At 51.7% G+C, this 15,469-nt stretch overlaps 1 protein-coding gene across 1 annotated transcript in view; it reads left to right on the top strand.

Moving 5' to 3' along the window:
• The window catches only part of CACNA1A (calcium voltage-gated channel subunit alpha1 A), a 273,407-nt gene that overhangs the window by 45,674 nt on the left and 212,264 nt on the right, over nt 1–15,469 (top strand). Inside the window, 2 exon segments of the mRNA XM_047848785.1 lie at nt 13,698–13,795; nt 13,798–13,990. Coding sequence (XP_047704741.1) covers nt 13,699–13,795; nt 13,798–13,990 — 290 coding nt within the window. The 5' untranslated portion in view covers nt 13,698.

Raw genomic sequence — 15,469 nt, 5'->3', positions numbered from 1 at the left:
GGGGCGCCGCACGGGACGTGAGATTGTTTCTCTGTTGTCATCTCAGTGACGGAAAAGGCAGAACAGCTATGGAAGGACATCGCAGACGAATGCGGATATTTACATGTGACCCCGCAGGCACCCGTGTGCTCCCACATTTGTGTCGTCGCCGTGCTTAACCCTGGCCGCCCCCTCTGTTGTGGTGGTGTGTGTGTTTCCTGTTCTCTTTTTCAGTCGTTGGTCAAGACCGAAGAAAATAAAAGGGGCAAGTGTACCCCAGGCAAATTAATGCCGCTGTGAATCTAAGCAGGTGTCAGCGCCCGATTTCTCCCTTCTCGGTCCCCAGCCCCTTCCCTTCTCCCTATGGTGACATTGTTTGCATTTGGTCTTTGGTTTATTCCTCTGCTTCTTCTTAAAAAGTCTGCACAAGTGTCTTTAAACGTTCACGTCTTCCGTCTCTCTCTCTTAAAGATCGTTCTCATTCTGTACTTCCCCACAACGTCCCCCTTTCGCTTTCTGGGGCAGTGGGTTTCTTTTTTTTTTCTTTAATTTTTTAATGTTTATTTTTGAGAGAGACAGAGGGCGAGCAGGGGAGGGGCAGGGAGAGAGGGAGACACAGAATCGGAAACAGGCTCCAGGCTCTGAGCCATCATCAGCCCAGAGCCCGACGCGGGGCTCGAACTCACGCGAGATCACTCGAGATCTCGCGAGATCGTGAACTCCCGGACCGCGAGATCGTGACCTGAGCCGAAGTCGGACGTTCAACCGACTGAGCCACCCAGGCGCCCCTGGATTCCTGTTTTGACCTCTCTTGGCTGCTGGGGCTGGAGCGGTGAACAGGACAGGCAGGACCTGGGGGGCCCCAGAACTCAAAACATTTTAAGGGACACGCTGTGAATTTACGGGAGAACAAGCCTCGCAGGCGAGTTCCAGAAGACGAACGCATTAGCCGTGGGCTTTGAGTGTTTTGACTGCGCCTCCCAGGGCTGGCCGATCACTAGACATAGTGAAGGGCTCACCAGCGAACACGCGTTTCAACCGCAAACCCACCAACCCGAGCCCACGCCCCGCACCTCCTCTGTGGGGCTCTCGCACTCAGGGCCACCTACCCTGATCACCCCAGCGCCGGGTACCAGACAATCAGGGACAGCCTGGTGTCCCAGAGCCGTGGGGTCATGGGGACCAGCCAATCCTGAGCCTGCTTATGCTGCTCTGCCCCTTCCCTGGGGAAACCACACTACGGGGTCTTGCCCACATTCTTCCCTTGTTCTTGACCCCCACCTCCCCGCCCCCCAGCAACCCTCTGCTTCCCTCCGTGGCCCCGCACGACATGCGTGTCCCTACTCTTGGCATCTGGGAGGGGAACGAGCTGTTTGGTGGCCGTCATTTCCTCCTCTGGTGGCCTCACCGTAGCTGAATCGTAATAAAACCTGTATTTTATTTTTTGAAAACATGTATTTTTTTTTTTTAAGTTTATTTATTTTGAGAGAGAGGGCGGGCACGCACACACGTGTGAGTACAAGCGGGGGGGGGGGGGGGGGGGGAGAGAGAGAGAGAGAATCCAAGGAGGCTCCACACGGTCGGCACAGAGCCTGACTTGAGATCATGACCTGGGCCAAAATCAAGAGTTGGACGCTTGACCGGCTGAGCCACCCAGGCGTCCCTAAAGCCTCTACCTGAAAACAGTAAGGGTCTGACACTGGATGACAGCTTTTGGTCAGCCTGGTCACCTCCCTCCTCTCATCCTGTGTCCCTGTCTTCCCTCTGGCAGGAGGAGCCTCCTCTCTGCTCTCCCCCATGCCAGTCGCCAGGCTCACGGTCCGCGCTGTTGACGTTCCCTCGGCCCGGCCACCGTCCCCGATGTCTGCGCCTCTGTTCCTTCCTCTCCAAGGATCCCTGCCCGAACGCCACCCTCTCGGAGAGCTCTTTGTGAAATAACTCCCCTCCTCTTCTGTCTGACCCCCCACGCGCTCCAGTTTTCTTATAAAAATGATCTCTACCTGACATGTGATAGATCTACCCGAGTTCCCTCGTAGTTTTCTGGTTTCTCTGTCCTTAAAACATAAATTTCATATTTGTTCTATTCATGGCTCTGCGTATCCCTGATTGCCCAGGGGTAGGGCCTGATATTTAATAGATGCTCAGTAAACATTTGTTGTAGGGGCGCCTGGGTGGCTCAGTCGGTTGAGTGACCGGCTGTTGAGTTCGGCTCAGGTCACGATCCCACGGTTCATGAGTTCGAGCCCCACATCGGGCTCTGTGCTGACCGTGTGGAGCCTGCTTAGGATTCTCTCTCTGTCTTCTCTCTCCGCTCCTACCCCACTTGCTCTCTCTCTCTCTCAAATATAAAAAAACTTAAAAAAAAAACCCACCCATTTTGTGTATGAATGAAGAAACGGGCAAATGAAATTGACCAGGTTAACTAGCACGTTTGACTCGGTTATCTGTACCTTTGTGCCAGAACTTGTGTTGTTTTTCCAGCTGAGGTCGGGACTGAGCTCAGTGCTCAGCCCAGAGGAACCACCACGGGGTTTCCCGAAGCAGATGTAACTCATTTGACTGAATCCCCCTTTGCTAACGTCTCAGGATCCACGTGAATATGTAAGTTAGCATTTAATCAAGCTCCCGACTTAACAGAGAGGTGAGACGCTGAATATAATTTGCAATTGCCTGAGAATGTAGTAAGCTGGAACACCCTTGTTCCCATAATTAAGTGCGAGGTTCCTGCCGCCACACGAGTCAAGAACGCCTCAAGTGGCTTAGGTGCAAAGGACACTGTTCCTTCCGGAAAAGTTCAAACGTAGCACAGAAGACGAGACACCGGAATAAGAGCCACCGTGTTCCTACCGTCTGTCTTCAGTTGTTATTAACTCGTGACTCATCTTGTGATACTGAACCTAAACTTGTAACGTAACCTTACTTTGCCCATCAGAGCAGACCTTTGATTTGCTTTAACGGAACCCCGGGTTCCGTTAAAGCAAACCTCAGGCATCGCGTGATCTCATCTGTAACTATTTTAATACGCACTTCTGAAAGGCGAAGGGCTCTGCGGTCACTGTGGGACGCGTGTGTGGCCATTCCTTGAAATATCAAACATCAAATTACCCGTATGCCCCGGCGTCCCGCCTTGGGATGAGGAATATGCCCCAAAGAGGGACGCAGAGAGATTTGTATACCCACGTTCGTAGGATTGTTCGCAATAACCAAGAGGCGGACGCAGCCCGGGCGTCCGTTGACAGATAAATGGAGAAAAGCAGTTCAGCCACACGCGATTCTTCAGCGTTAAAACGGAAGGAAATTCTGACGCCTGCTCTAACGTGGGTTAGACCCTCGAGGGCATAACGCCGAGGGAAATCAGCCAGTCGCAGAAGGACAGATGCGGTGTGATTCCACTTCATATGAGGTCCTTGGAGGAATCAAATCCCTAGAGACAGAAGTTAGAGTGACAGGTCCAGGGGCTGGAGGAGGGGGCCGGGAATTCATTTTCAGTGGAGAGGATGGAGTTCTGGGGATGGACCGTAAAAAATGGCTAGGATGGGGGCGCCTGGGTGGCTCAGTCGGACTTCGCCCAGGTCATGATCTCACGGTCTGTGAGTTCGAGCCCCGCGTCGGGCTCTGGGCTGACGGCTCGGAGCCTGGAGCCTGCTTGGGATTCTGTGTCTCCCTCTCTCTCTGCCCTTCCTCCACTCATGCTGTGTCTCTCTCTCTCTCAAAAAATGAATAAACATTAAAAAATTGGTTAAGAGGGGCGCCTGGGTGGCTCAGCCGGTTAAGCGTCTGACTTGATTTCAGCTCAGGTCACGATTTTCATATTTTGCGAGTTCAAGCCCCCTCGTTGGGACCTGCTTGGGGTTCTGTCTCTCCTTCTCTCCATCCCTCCCCTGCTTGTGCTCTCTCTCTCTCTTTCTCTCAAATAAATAAATAAACTTAAAAGATTCAGATGGTAAGTTTTATGCGATGCATACTTTACCATAAGAAAGGACCGGCTCCTTTAAAAAACCCTGGCGGTATTCGTATGTGCGGCGGGACCAGGGTGCTACTTCTCAGTCCTTGTCTGGCTTTATGTCTGGCAGCCTTTGACCCTGGACTCCCCGTCCGCGGGGCTTCTGGATCACACGCCACCGTTTCCTTCTTCCTCCTTGATGGTACCTTCTCAGTCACCTCTAGAGGCTTCGGTTTCTCTGCTCTGCCTTTATTTTTTAAATATTTTTTAATGTTTTTATTTCTTCTTGAGAGAGAGAGAGAGAGAGAGAGACAGAGAGACAGAGCATGAACGGGGGAGGAGCAGAGAGAGATTGGGAGACACAGAATCCGAAGCAGGCTCCAGGCTCTGAGCCATCAGCCCAGAGCCCGACGCGGGGCTCGAACTCATGAACCGTGAGATCGTGACCTGAGCCGAAGTTGGACGCTTCACCGACTGAGCCACCCAGGCGCCCCTGCCTTTATTTTTTTTTTAAGTTTATTTATTTTGAGAGAGAGAGCGAGGGAGGGGCAGAGAGACAGAGACAGAGAGACAGAGAGAGGGAATCCCAAGCAGGCTCCATGCTGTCAGCACGGGGCCCGGTGCAGGGCTTGAACTCACGAACTGTGGGATCCCGACCTGAGCCGAAGTCCAAGAGTCAGACGTTTCACCCACTGAGTCGCCCAGGTGCCCCTCTGCTCTGCCTTTCAGTGTCCGCCCTTCTCACAAATCCCTCCTAAAGCCTCAACCCTCTCTGGGTCCATTGTCCGGGAACATTCCGTCTGCCTTCCAAGGTGTCCACACTGATAGTCCCTGTGCTAATTTCCTGTAGCTGCCGTATTTACTACAAACTAGGTCGTTTAAAGCCACAGAAAATTAATTCTGTCACTCTTCTGGGGGTCAGAAGTCCCAAATCAGGTGTCAGTGAGATCACACCCAGGCTCGAGGGGAGAATCTGCCCCTTGCCTCTCTCTTAGCCTCTGGCGTTTCTGGCAATCCTCAGTATCCCTCAGCTCAGGGAAGCACCTCTGCAATCTCTGCCTCCGTCTCCCATGTGCCATCCCCTCTGTGTCTGTGTCTTCTCTTTATCTCTTGTAGGGACACTTGTCATTGTATTTAGGGCCCACCTGCAGAGTCCAGGGTAAGCTCGTCTCGCAAAATCCTTAACTTGATGGCGTCTGTGGAGACACTTTTTCTAAATTAGATCACATTTTTAGGTTTTGGAAATCAGGATGTGGCCCGGTCCTTAGGGGCCACCATTCGACCCATGACAACTCCCAAATACGTGTCCCTGTTGGGATTTCTCTCCCGAGTCTGGAGCCGTGCAGCCAGCGGGCAAATCTGACTCCCAGGAGTACCCCAGTCTAATCGCGAGCAAATCGCAGGCAAACCCAAAGCGAGGGGCACTTTACAAAATACCTGGCCGGATGTTCCTACAGATGATCAAGATTGTGAGAAACAAGGAAAGAAACCGTCACAGAGAAGACTAGGGAGGCCAGGTGACTCGATGGCAGGCGGCAAACAGGAAAGGTTATTAGCGGCAAGACTAGTGGGATCGGAGCATAGGGAGCGTAGGGTTTGGTTAGTAGCACTGTCCTGATGTGGGTTTCTTAGTATTTTTTTAAATTTATTTTGAGAGCGAGAGAGAGACAGAGTGTAAGCGGGGGAGGGGCAGAGAGAGAGGGAGACACAGGACCGGAAGCAGCCTTCCAGCTCCGAGCCGACGGCACAGAGCCCGACGCGGGGCTCGAACCCGCGAACCGTGAGATCGTGACCTGAGCCGAAGTCCGATGCTTAACCGACTGAACCACCCGGGCGCCCCTGGTTTCTTAGTCTTAGCACACGTACCCGGGCTACGTAAGATGTGAACATGAGGGGGAAGCTGGGTGAAGGGCATATGGGAACTCTCTCGAACTATTTTTTCCAGCCTTCGGTAAATCTGACAGTCTTCCCAAGTAAAACGTTTGTTGGAAAAACTAAAAAGAAGCCAGTACTGAATCAGTCTGGGTCAATGATATTCACAGACTCCGATTCCAGGTGTGGAAAGTTGACCTGCGGTGGTTTTTAAAAAGCAGACTTTACGTTTTGGAGCCCACGTTTTAGATTCACAGCCAAGCAGAAGGCACAACGATTTCCCTTACACCCGCTGCCCTGCTCATGCATAGCCTCCCCCATCATCAACAGCCCCACCAGAAGGTACATTTCCTCCAATTGATGAGCACGCACCGACGCGTCCTTAACACCCGAAGTCCGTAGTTTGGTTACTTCCGGGTGTTGGCAGTTATGAAGAAAGCTGCTTCTAGACATCCGTGCGTAGGTCTTTGTGTGGATGTAAGTTTTCACCTCCAGTGGGTAAATACCAACGAGTGCCAGTTGCTGGATCGTGCGGGAAGAGGAAGTTGAGTTTTGTAAGAGGCCGCCAACCTGTCTTCCGAAGTAGCCGTACCATTTTGCGTTCCCGCCAGCAGCGAATGAGCATTCCGGCTGCTCCACATTCTCGCCGGCATTTGACTTTGTCAGTGTTCTGGATCTGGGCCATTCTGAGAGGTGTGCGGAGGTATTTCCTTGTTTTAATTTGCATTTCCCTGAGGACATGTAATGTGGGGACTCTTTCCATATGCTTGTTTGCCATCTGTGTATCTTTGTCAAGGTGTCTGTTGAGGTCTTTGGCTCATTTAAAACTCAAGTTTGAGTTCTTATTATTGAGTCCGCACTTGTCTTTTATTCTCTCGACAGTGTCTTTTGCAGAGCAGAGCGTTTTCCTTTTAATGAAGTTCAGCTTTTCCATTCATCCCAAGGTCGCTTCGATTTTCTCCTATGTCATCTTTTAGGGGTTTTGCAGTATTACGTTTTCTATTTAGTCTGCGATCCATTTTAATTTACGTGACGAGTGTGAGATCTGTGCTTAGATTTCCTTCATTTTTATGTGGGGATGTCTAGTTGTCGAAAAGTCAGTTTTCCCCATTGTATTTCCTTTGCTCCTTTGTCAAAGGTCAGTTGACTGTATTTATGTTGGTCTATTCTGAGCTCTCTCTCTCGTTCCATTGACCTATGTGTCTGTTCTTTCACCGATATTATACTGTGTTGATTACTGTGGCTTTATAGTAAGTCGTGAAGTCGAGTAGCATCGGTCCTCCAACTTTGTTCTTCTCCCTCAGTGTTGTTTGTGTTGGCTATTCTGGGTCTTTTGCGTCTCTGTATACACTTAAAATTTTTTTTAATGTTTATTTATTTTTGAGACAGAGGGAGACAGAGCCTGAGTGGGGGAGGGGCATAGAGAGAGGGAGACACAGAATCTGAAACAGGCTCCGGGCTCTGAGCTGTCAGCACAGAGTTCAACTCAGGGTTCGAACCCACGAACCGTGAGATCGTGACCTGAGCCGAAGTCGGACGCTTAGCCGACTGAGCCACCCAGGCACCCCTGTGTAAACTTTAGAATCAGTTTGTCAATATCCACAAAATAACTTGCTGCAGTTTTGATGGGGATCGCATAGAATCTGCAGACCAAGTTGGGAGGAACTGGCATTTTGATTATATTGAGTCTCGCCATCCATGAACATGGACTATCTTTCCAGATTGTGGAGGTTTTGACAAAAGTCCATTTACCTTTTCTTGACTGCTTGTTGTGTGGTAGTCATTGGGCTACGTGCCTAGCTGCTTGATCTGAATTAATCCTTACAGGAACCTGTGGGGTACGATTTGTGTCTCCATTTTACACACAAGGAAACTGTAGTTCAGAGAGGCCAAGAGCTTTTCCAAAAACACACAGCTAGGAAGAAGTGCCATAGCTAGGATTTGAACCCCACTCTGCATCCAGAGATAGGCTCCGGCCTCATTTGTTTTCGGAAATTTGTAGGGCATGGACTTCTTTAAAGTTATGTCTGGAGTGACAGCCACATTCCGTCTCTGGATTCACTCTTACTGCCTACATCGTGACCCACAAATGTCCGGATCATACGATCTGGTTTTTGTCATTTATACCCCCTGTCTCCCAGAGATCTTGGTCCTCATTCCCTGACTGGTATCCAGACCAGAAGGCAGAGACCAAATATCTTTTGGCTGATCCATTTTCGCAACTCAACATGACTGGCTTAGCTGGTAATTGTTTTAGAAGCCAAATGAATGCGATCCACAGTTATTTATTTGGGGCACCTATTTCAGAGATGCTAGCCCTGTTCACTGGAATAACATTCTCAAAGCCAGTATGGTAATGCTGCTGCTGATTGATAAATGAAACTTCCAGCTGGCAGATGTGTTAAAGATTAGAACCAATGGCTGAGACTGATTTCCGGAGGCCTGCTGTTAAACCGCTTCTATGATGCTAATGAGATTCTGTGTTCTACCTGGTCAACATTAGTAATTTGGATGAATGGGGAGCAAGGAACTGCCAACTGCAGTCATTCGAGAAGCCTGTGAAGATTTCTTGCTCACCCATCCCCGCTGGCTAGGTGATAGTAAGATATTAGAGATTCATTCCTTCGGCTAGCTGCATTTTGTTGTTGTTGTAGTTCTCTGTAAAGTGAATCCGTAGGATAATGCCCGTGGGGGCCTGTCACACTTTTGGGTGCCTGAGTTTTGAGTTCATTCTAGAAAAGGGTGATGGAGCAGTTGAGGGGGTTGGAGGACTTGGGATGATGCTGAGGAAGGAGAGGTATACTCAAACATGTCAAAGTTCGTAGTCAGGTGAGTTTGGGGGATGTCATTTGGTGGGGGGAAAGGGTAGACTCTCCTGGCACTTCGGTGGGGAGCATTTGGAAATGTGCGTGGATATCCGTGCTTGTCACAAGATTGGGGGTGCAGATGACACTTAGCAGGCATGGGCCGGGCGTACTAAACAGCCCACAAGGTACCCGACAGCCCCGAACAACAATCTTCCCACCACAATCGCCACAAATGCCCCGCTGATAGTTCTAGAGAATGCCAAGACAGGGATGGCAAATTTGTCCCTTCCAGGGCAGCGACTGCCAAAGCTGGCCGTACCCCCAAGGACTTGCTGAATGAAAAATCAGGGTAGAGGGGAGGGCCCAGGAGTCTGAATTTTTACAACACCCTGCAGGTGGCTCTGATATGCAGCCAGCCTGCCTGCTCTCGAGGCGTGGGTTAGAGCGCTCCGGAGGACTGTTCTTCGTCTTCTAGTAAAACAAAACAAAACAAAACAAAAGAACGGTGTCTGTTGCAGGGACTTCACAGTCAAAGTACACAGTGAGAATTACAGGCCACTATGACAAGTGGTGCCACATGGGTATCTACATTCAGAAGGGTTACAGACGTTTGCTTCTCAAGTGTAGCGCACGTAGAAAACTGTGTAACTCATAGATGGTGAGTCTAGCGTGCGCGTGTGTGTATATATGTATCCTATAGCCATTCATCTACTGATGGACCCTTAGGTGGCTTCCATACCTCGGCTATTGTAAATATATGTAGGAATCGTACACTATGTTCTACTGCGTGTCTGGGTCTTTTGGCTCCGCATCGTGATCGTGAGACAGACCCGTGCGTTTGTACGCAGCTGGGGAACCACCATTCCCGCTGCTTCCCGGGACCGCACGTGCGAATGTTCCACGGCGCATTTAGTCCACTTTACTGTCGAAGGACATCGGGGACGTCCCCAGTGCTTAGCTAGTAGGAATGTGCTGCTGTTCACATTCTAGGGCGTGTCTTTCAGCGGACGCACGAGCTCGTCCCACCTGGGCACGTACCCACGGGGGCCGATGCCGGACCGCAGGCTATTCAGACGCCAAGTGTTGGTAGAAATGGCCAGCGTTCCCAAGGGGTTGTACCAGATTACACTCCGGCCAACAGAGCCCAAGTCCCATGTGGTTTCAGATCCATGGCGGGGACCCGGTGAAGTTTTAAAACCTCTCTCAGCCTCAGTGTTTTCATCTGTAAACTGGGGCTTCTGTGAACGCTCCGTAGAATCTTTACCCTGGTGTGGACTTTATCAGCGGGAGGCCACTCTTTCCTGAAAAACTCTGGGGTCTTAGAAATCTGGGTAGGTGACGCTCTTGTGACGAAACGCAACGGTCTTCTCAGGCAAGTCCACAAAAACAAGTAATATAAAAGTTCACTTTTCACGATGCAGTCTTCTTACACGACTGGCTGTTTGCATCCATGTACGTGGGGTTACTTTTCGCTTCACGTTGGCTCCCATTTGCCTTTGAGATACGAAACGACATCAGATATAAAAATCATTAAGATTTGTCGAGAATCCTATATATACCATCTCCTTGCCTCTGTGTTGCTTGTTTTAATCATTTTGCCCATACCTCGACAAGCTAGAAAATCTTATTTATTAATTAATTAATTAATTAATTTATTTATTTATTTATAGAGAGAGTGTTGGAGTGGGGGGAGGGAGGGGGGAGGGATAGAGAGAAAGGGAAAATATTAAAAAAAATTTTTTTTTAATGTTTATTTATTTTCGAGAGAGAGAGCACAAGTGAGGTGGGTAGGGGGAGGGTGATGCAGAGAGAGAGAGAGAGAGGGAGGGAGACCCAGAATCCGAAGCAGGTTCCAGGCTCTGAGCTGTCAGCACAGAGCCCGATACGGGGCTTGAACTCGTGAACTGTGAGATCATGACCTGAGCCGAAGTCAGATGGTCAACCAACTAAGCCACCCAGGCGCCCCATGAGAGAGGGAAAATCTTAAGCAGACTCCACGCTCAGCGTGATGCCCCCCGCGGGGCTCAACCCACGACTCTGGGATCATGACCGGAGACGAAATCGAGAGTCAGACACTCAACCAACTGCGCCACCCAGGCACCCCGAGTTAGAAAACTTGAAGGTGCTATATAAGCAACCTGTAAAAGCTGACTCATAGGCACAGAATGGGGAATTTGTATAAAGATGTATCTTTTCTAGAATGTTCCAAAGAACTCAGTTACTGATGGGGGCGGGGCACCAACTCAGATTCACCTAGCTAAGGCTTGAAAATAATTTGCCGCCTTCGTCCTCTTCCCCAACCCTATCCGCATCCCTGCCTTCCAAATCTATACACTGCTTTCTGAAAATTCAGTGGTTTCTGGGTACATCTACTCTGAAAGACAGTTTGGTGACATCTTATAGACCTGAGGACAGGCATACCCTGGGACCCAGAAATTCCATTCCTAGGGCTATTCCTACAGAAATGCATGCCTATAGGCACAAAGAGTATTTGAGGCAGGAATGTTGAAAGCCCCAACTGGAGACAATCCAAATGTCCATCAAGGGGATAATGGGTAAACAAATTGTGGCATACTCTTTCAATGGACTACTATGCAGCAGTGAGAGTGAACCAGTCAGCTACACGTAACAACAGATGAATCTTTTTTTTTTTTACATTTATTTATTTTTGAGAGACGGAGTGAGACAGAGCACAAGTGGGGGAGGGGCAGAGAGAGAAGGAGATACAGAATCTGAAGCTTGCTCCAGGCTCGGAACAAGCCGTCAGCACAGAGCCTGACGCGGGGCTCGAACCCACGAACTGTGAGATCATGACCTGAGCCGAAGTCAGTCATTTAACCAACTGAGCCACCCAGGCGCCCCAACAGATGAATCTTAAAGACATGATACTGGACCAAAGAAGCCAGACATCACGGGATACATGCTGTATGTCCAAAAAGATGCAAAGTGGAGCTGTATTGTTTAGGGATGCACAATAAGGTAGCAAAAGTATAAAGAAAAGCTAGATTATTAATACTATAAAGTCACCATAGTGATTATTGCTGTGTGTGTGTGTGTGTGTGTGTGTGTGTGTGTGTGTGTGTGTGTTTCTGGGAAAGGGGCAATGTTCCATTTATAGCCCTGGACCTGGGTGTTAGTTTCAGGGGCAACATCTTCACCTGTACATTTATGCTTTAGACATTTTTTCTGTGTGCTGATTCAATGTCACAGTATACAAAGGGGAATGGGAAGTAAATTGCGGTGGTTCTGGAAAGAAGCGAACACCACGCCCCAGATACCACCGGGAAACCCTGTCCAGACAACTAGGACCTGGTTTAATGATCTGCCGCTGGCCGTTAAGATTTGCCACCTCTGGAATCTTTTCAAGATGAGCCGGACCTTTTATGCCAGCTTGCAGGGCCTCTGTGATTTGAAACTTTGACAGAAGTACCCCCAGACCGTTCTCCTCAAAATTGTGTCCTCTGCTAAACAGACCAAATTTGTTTAGGACTGATTGCACCCCTAGACTCGAATCCCCTTCTCTTTTTATCGTGAAGTTTCTTCCTCCCAAGCTCCTCTTTGCAAGATGCCGAGAGCGTCCGGTTGTCAGCAACCGAAATGGAACCCGTTGGAAAACAAGGTTTCCTCCCAGGGGAGGAGGAATCTGTCGTCCCAACTCCCCCCCCCCCCCCCCCCCCCCCATCCTCCCGACCATCCAGCTCTCCCCTCTTCTCCCCACAAACTCCGCTGAGCCGGGTCCCCTCGCGCCTCCGCGATTGGTCGCGGGCCATCATGTGTCGGCATTCTGGGTGGGTCTTTCTCCCGTTCAACTCATCAATCGCTCCTCTTTGGAGCTTCGCTGGCTAGTGGTTTAGACCTTTGAGCCCATTTTCCCTCTTCCTTCCTCTTCCCCCACCCCTCCCCACCAGTCTTATTTTAGCAAAACCTAGAAGAGGGAGGAGGAGGAGGAGGCATTGGGGGGTGGGGGGGTGGGGGGACGCCAGGCACTGCAGCATCCGGGAGCAGCTATTGAGTGGCTAAGCGAACGGCGCATACCTCTCTCTCCCTCTCTCTCTTTTTCCCCTGTTGGAATTTTCAGGATTTCATTGCTGCAATTTAACCCCGAGATGAGGCACGGTTAAGCGAAAGGCTGCGTGCGCGCGCGCGCGCGCGCGCGCACACACACACACACACACACACACACACACACTCCTTCGGGAGCAGAAGAGGCAGCCGCTCGTGATTCAGGAAGAAAAAAAAAAAATCACCTGCACCCTGCGGCTTCAAGACTCCTTAAGAGCCCCTCCGGAACGTTTCCCTCCCCCTCCCCTTCTTTCCTTTCCCGTTAATATTCATTTTCCTTTAATTTCATTATCATTATCATTATTATCATTATTTTTGGCTACAGATCTTTGAGCATTTTTAAGGTCTAGGAACTCAAGCAAAACAGAAAGGGGGATTTTTTTAAAATTTTGGGGGCTGCCCTCCCCCCCCCCGCAAAGACCTCGTTTTTATTTTTATTTTTTCAATAAAAAATTTTTGTTTCTAATGGGCCGAGCGCACTCCTTTTGCAAGATGCCAGCCTGAACCCGGACCTCGGAGGAATTTGAAGCTTCCACTGCGTCCCGGGGGGGGCGTCCTTTGCAAACCGTTCGCGTCTTAAAGGGGGTGTGCGTTGTTTTTTTTTTTTTTTAAACTGTCTTTTTTTTTTTTTTTTTTTTTTTTTTTTTTTTTTTCCGGAGTGGGTGGACTGGGGATTGCCTGGATTCCTTCCTCGGTTATTTTTTGCCTCGCTTCCCTCTCCCTCCCCCCTCCCCGGCCCCCGCGCCCCGCCCCCGCACCCTCCTCCCGCCCCTCCTTCTCCGGGGTCAGCCGGAAGATGTCCCGAGCCGCTATCCCCGGCTGGGGCCGGGGCAGCCGCCTTGTGAGCCCCCGACCCGAGGCGCCGAGCCGCCGCCGCCCGATGGGCTGGGCCGTGGAGCGTCTCCGCAGTCGCAGCTCCAGCCGCCGTCTTCACAGCCCCGGCAGCATCGGCATCGGCATCGGCGGCGGCGGCGGCGGCGGCGTCTTCCGCATCGTTCGCCGCAGCGTAACCCGGAGCCCTTTGCTCTTTGCAGAATGGCCCGCTTCGGAGACGAGATGCCGGCCCGCTACGGGGGAGGAGGCTCCGGGGCAGCCGCCGGGGTGGTCGTGGGCGCCGGAGGCGGGCGAGGAGCCGGGGCAGCCGGCAGGGCGGGCAGCCCGGGGCGCAAAGGATGTACAAGCAGTCAATGGCGCAGAGAGCGCGGACCATGGCCCTCTACAACCCCATCCCCGTCCGACAGAACTGCCTCACGGTCAACCGGTCTCTATTCCTCTTCAGCGAGGACAACGTGGTGAGAAAATACGCCAAAAAGATCACCGAATGGCCATATCCTTTGCCCGAACCCGGCAGCGAACCCCGGCAGCTGCGCCTCCCCCCTCCTCCCTCCGCTTCCCCTCTTCCAGGCTGGGAGAGAGACCCGGGGGTTGATGGGAGGTGGGGGGGTCTTCCAGGGCTGGGGAGAGGGGGCACCGGGGAGGAGTGTGGAGAATCTCTCCACCCCGAGCTGGGTTGAGCTACCGTGGAGGCTTGGGGTGAGGGGGCCGGGGGAGCCGGGGCAGCCGGGGGAGCGGATTCCTCCTAAGGACCGATTCCGGAATGAGGGCTGGGCCCTGGGGTCGTCACAGGGCCTGGGTGGGGGGCTGCAGGGCCAGGGCGGGGATGGGTCAGAGTCTTCCCAAATGAGCGTGGACCCGGCCGGGGCCTGGGCTCTCTCTCTGGCCAGGGCAGGAGAACCGTGGGGGGCTCCGGCCGGGTTTCCTTAGGTGCCCCTCGCTGGAATCCGCCGGAGCCTCCAGGAGCCCCAACCCAGCTCCCTGGCTTCTCCACCCCTGCCTTCCCTGAGGAGGAGGGGGCCGCTCTCTGAGGGCAGGGCGTTAGGGGTGCCCAGGGCCAAGAGCTAGTGGACGAACATGTGGCCTTCACACTGAGGGGCCAGCGCTGGTCCTAGGTAATATCCCCGGCCGGGCCACCGGCCCGGATCCGGGGAAGGCAGTGGTGGGTTGGGGGACACTTCTGCTGCCTGTGTCTGCCAACCACTGCTCAGGGTCCCCATCATCGTTTGGGGTGTACAGAGCATCCCATTTGCCCCATGTAGGGCCCCGAACGGAAAGACCCAGATGGACCGTTTCAATAGGAAAGACAGGGCAAAGCAGAAATGGAGCGGCAGGTCCTTCCTAGGGTAGAGTGTCAGGCCGTGGGTTGGATTCCACTTCTCCCACCCTAGGGAGCCGGGAGGGGACACCGGGAGAATCAGCCTCCATGTGGACACCTCCAGCAGGTAAACGCCTTTTTTTTTTTGGTTGTTTTTTTTTTTTTTCGTTAAATCGAAGGTCCAGAGGAAGTAGGTGAAGACCACGTTTTTCTCTATGGAGATGCTATCAAAATGCAGATCCCCCTTGTGTTTCTTTAAATCTGTGCCTGCTTGAAATAAACCTTGAGGAGGGCTTAACATCTGTTAAGATGTAGGCAGGCAAGGATGGGTAAGTAGTTGGGCTTTCTAGCAGTTATTTAAGCGTGACCCAGATTCCAAGTGGGGGGACGCACCCTGCCCCCCAGGCTGACTGGCCACTGTGCCATATGCCCAAATGTGCTGTTCGTCGGGTTGGTTCCAACTGGCTGCCTTCCGGGTACAAGTGAACGGGGCTGGATGAGCCCCCATGCCATCATCTTTGGTTTCCACTGCTCTGTGCTCAACGGGGCTGGGCCTCAGGTGGTCCCAGGGTTGCTTGTTTGGGGAGCCCTGTGGCCGGTGGAGTCATTTTTAGGCAGGCTCAAAATCGAACCAGCTTGCGGCTTGTGGGGGCT

The sequence above is a fragment of the Prionailurus viverrinus genome, chromosome A2, assembly GCF_022837055.1.
Source record: "Prionailurus viverrinus isolate Anna chromosome A2, UM_Priviv_1.0, whole genome shotgun sequence".
In the NCBI taxonomy this organism is placed as follows: Eukaryota; Metazoa; Chordata; class Mammalia; order Carnivora; family Felidae; genus Prionailurus; species Prionailurus viverrinus.
This window is presented reverse-complemented; position numbering and strand designations above follow the sequence as displayed.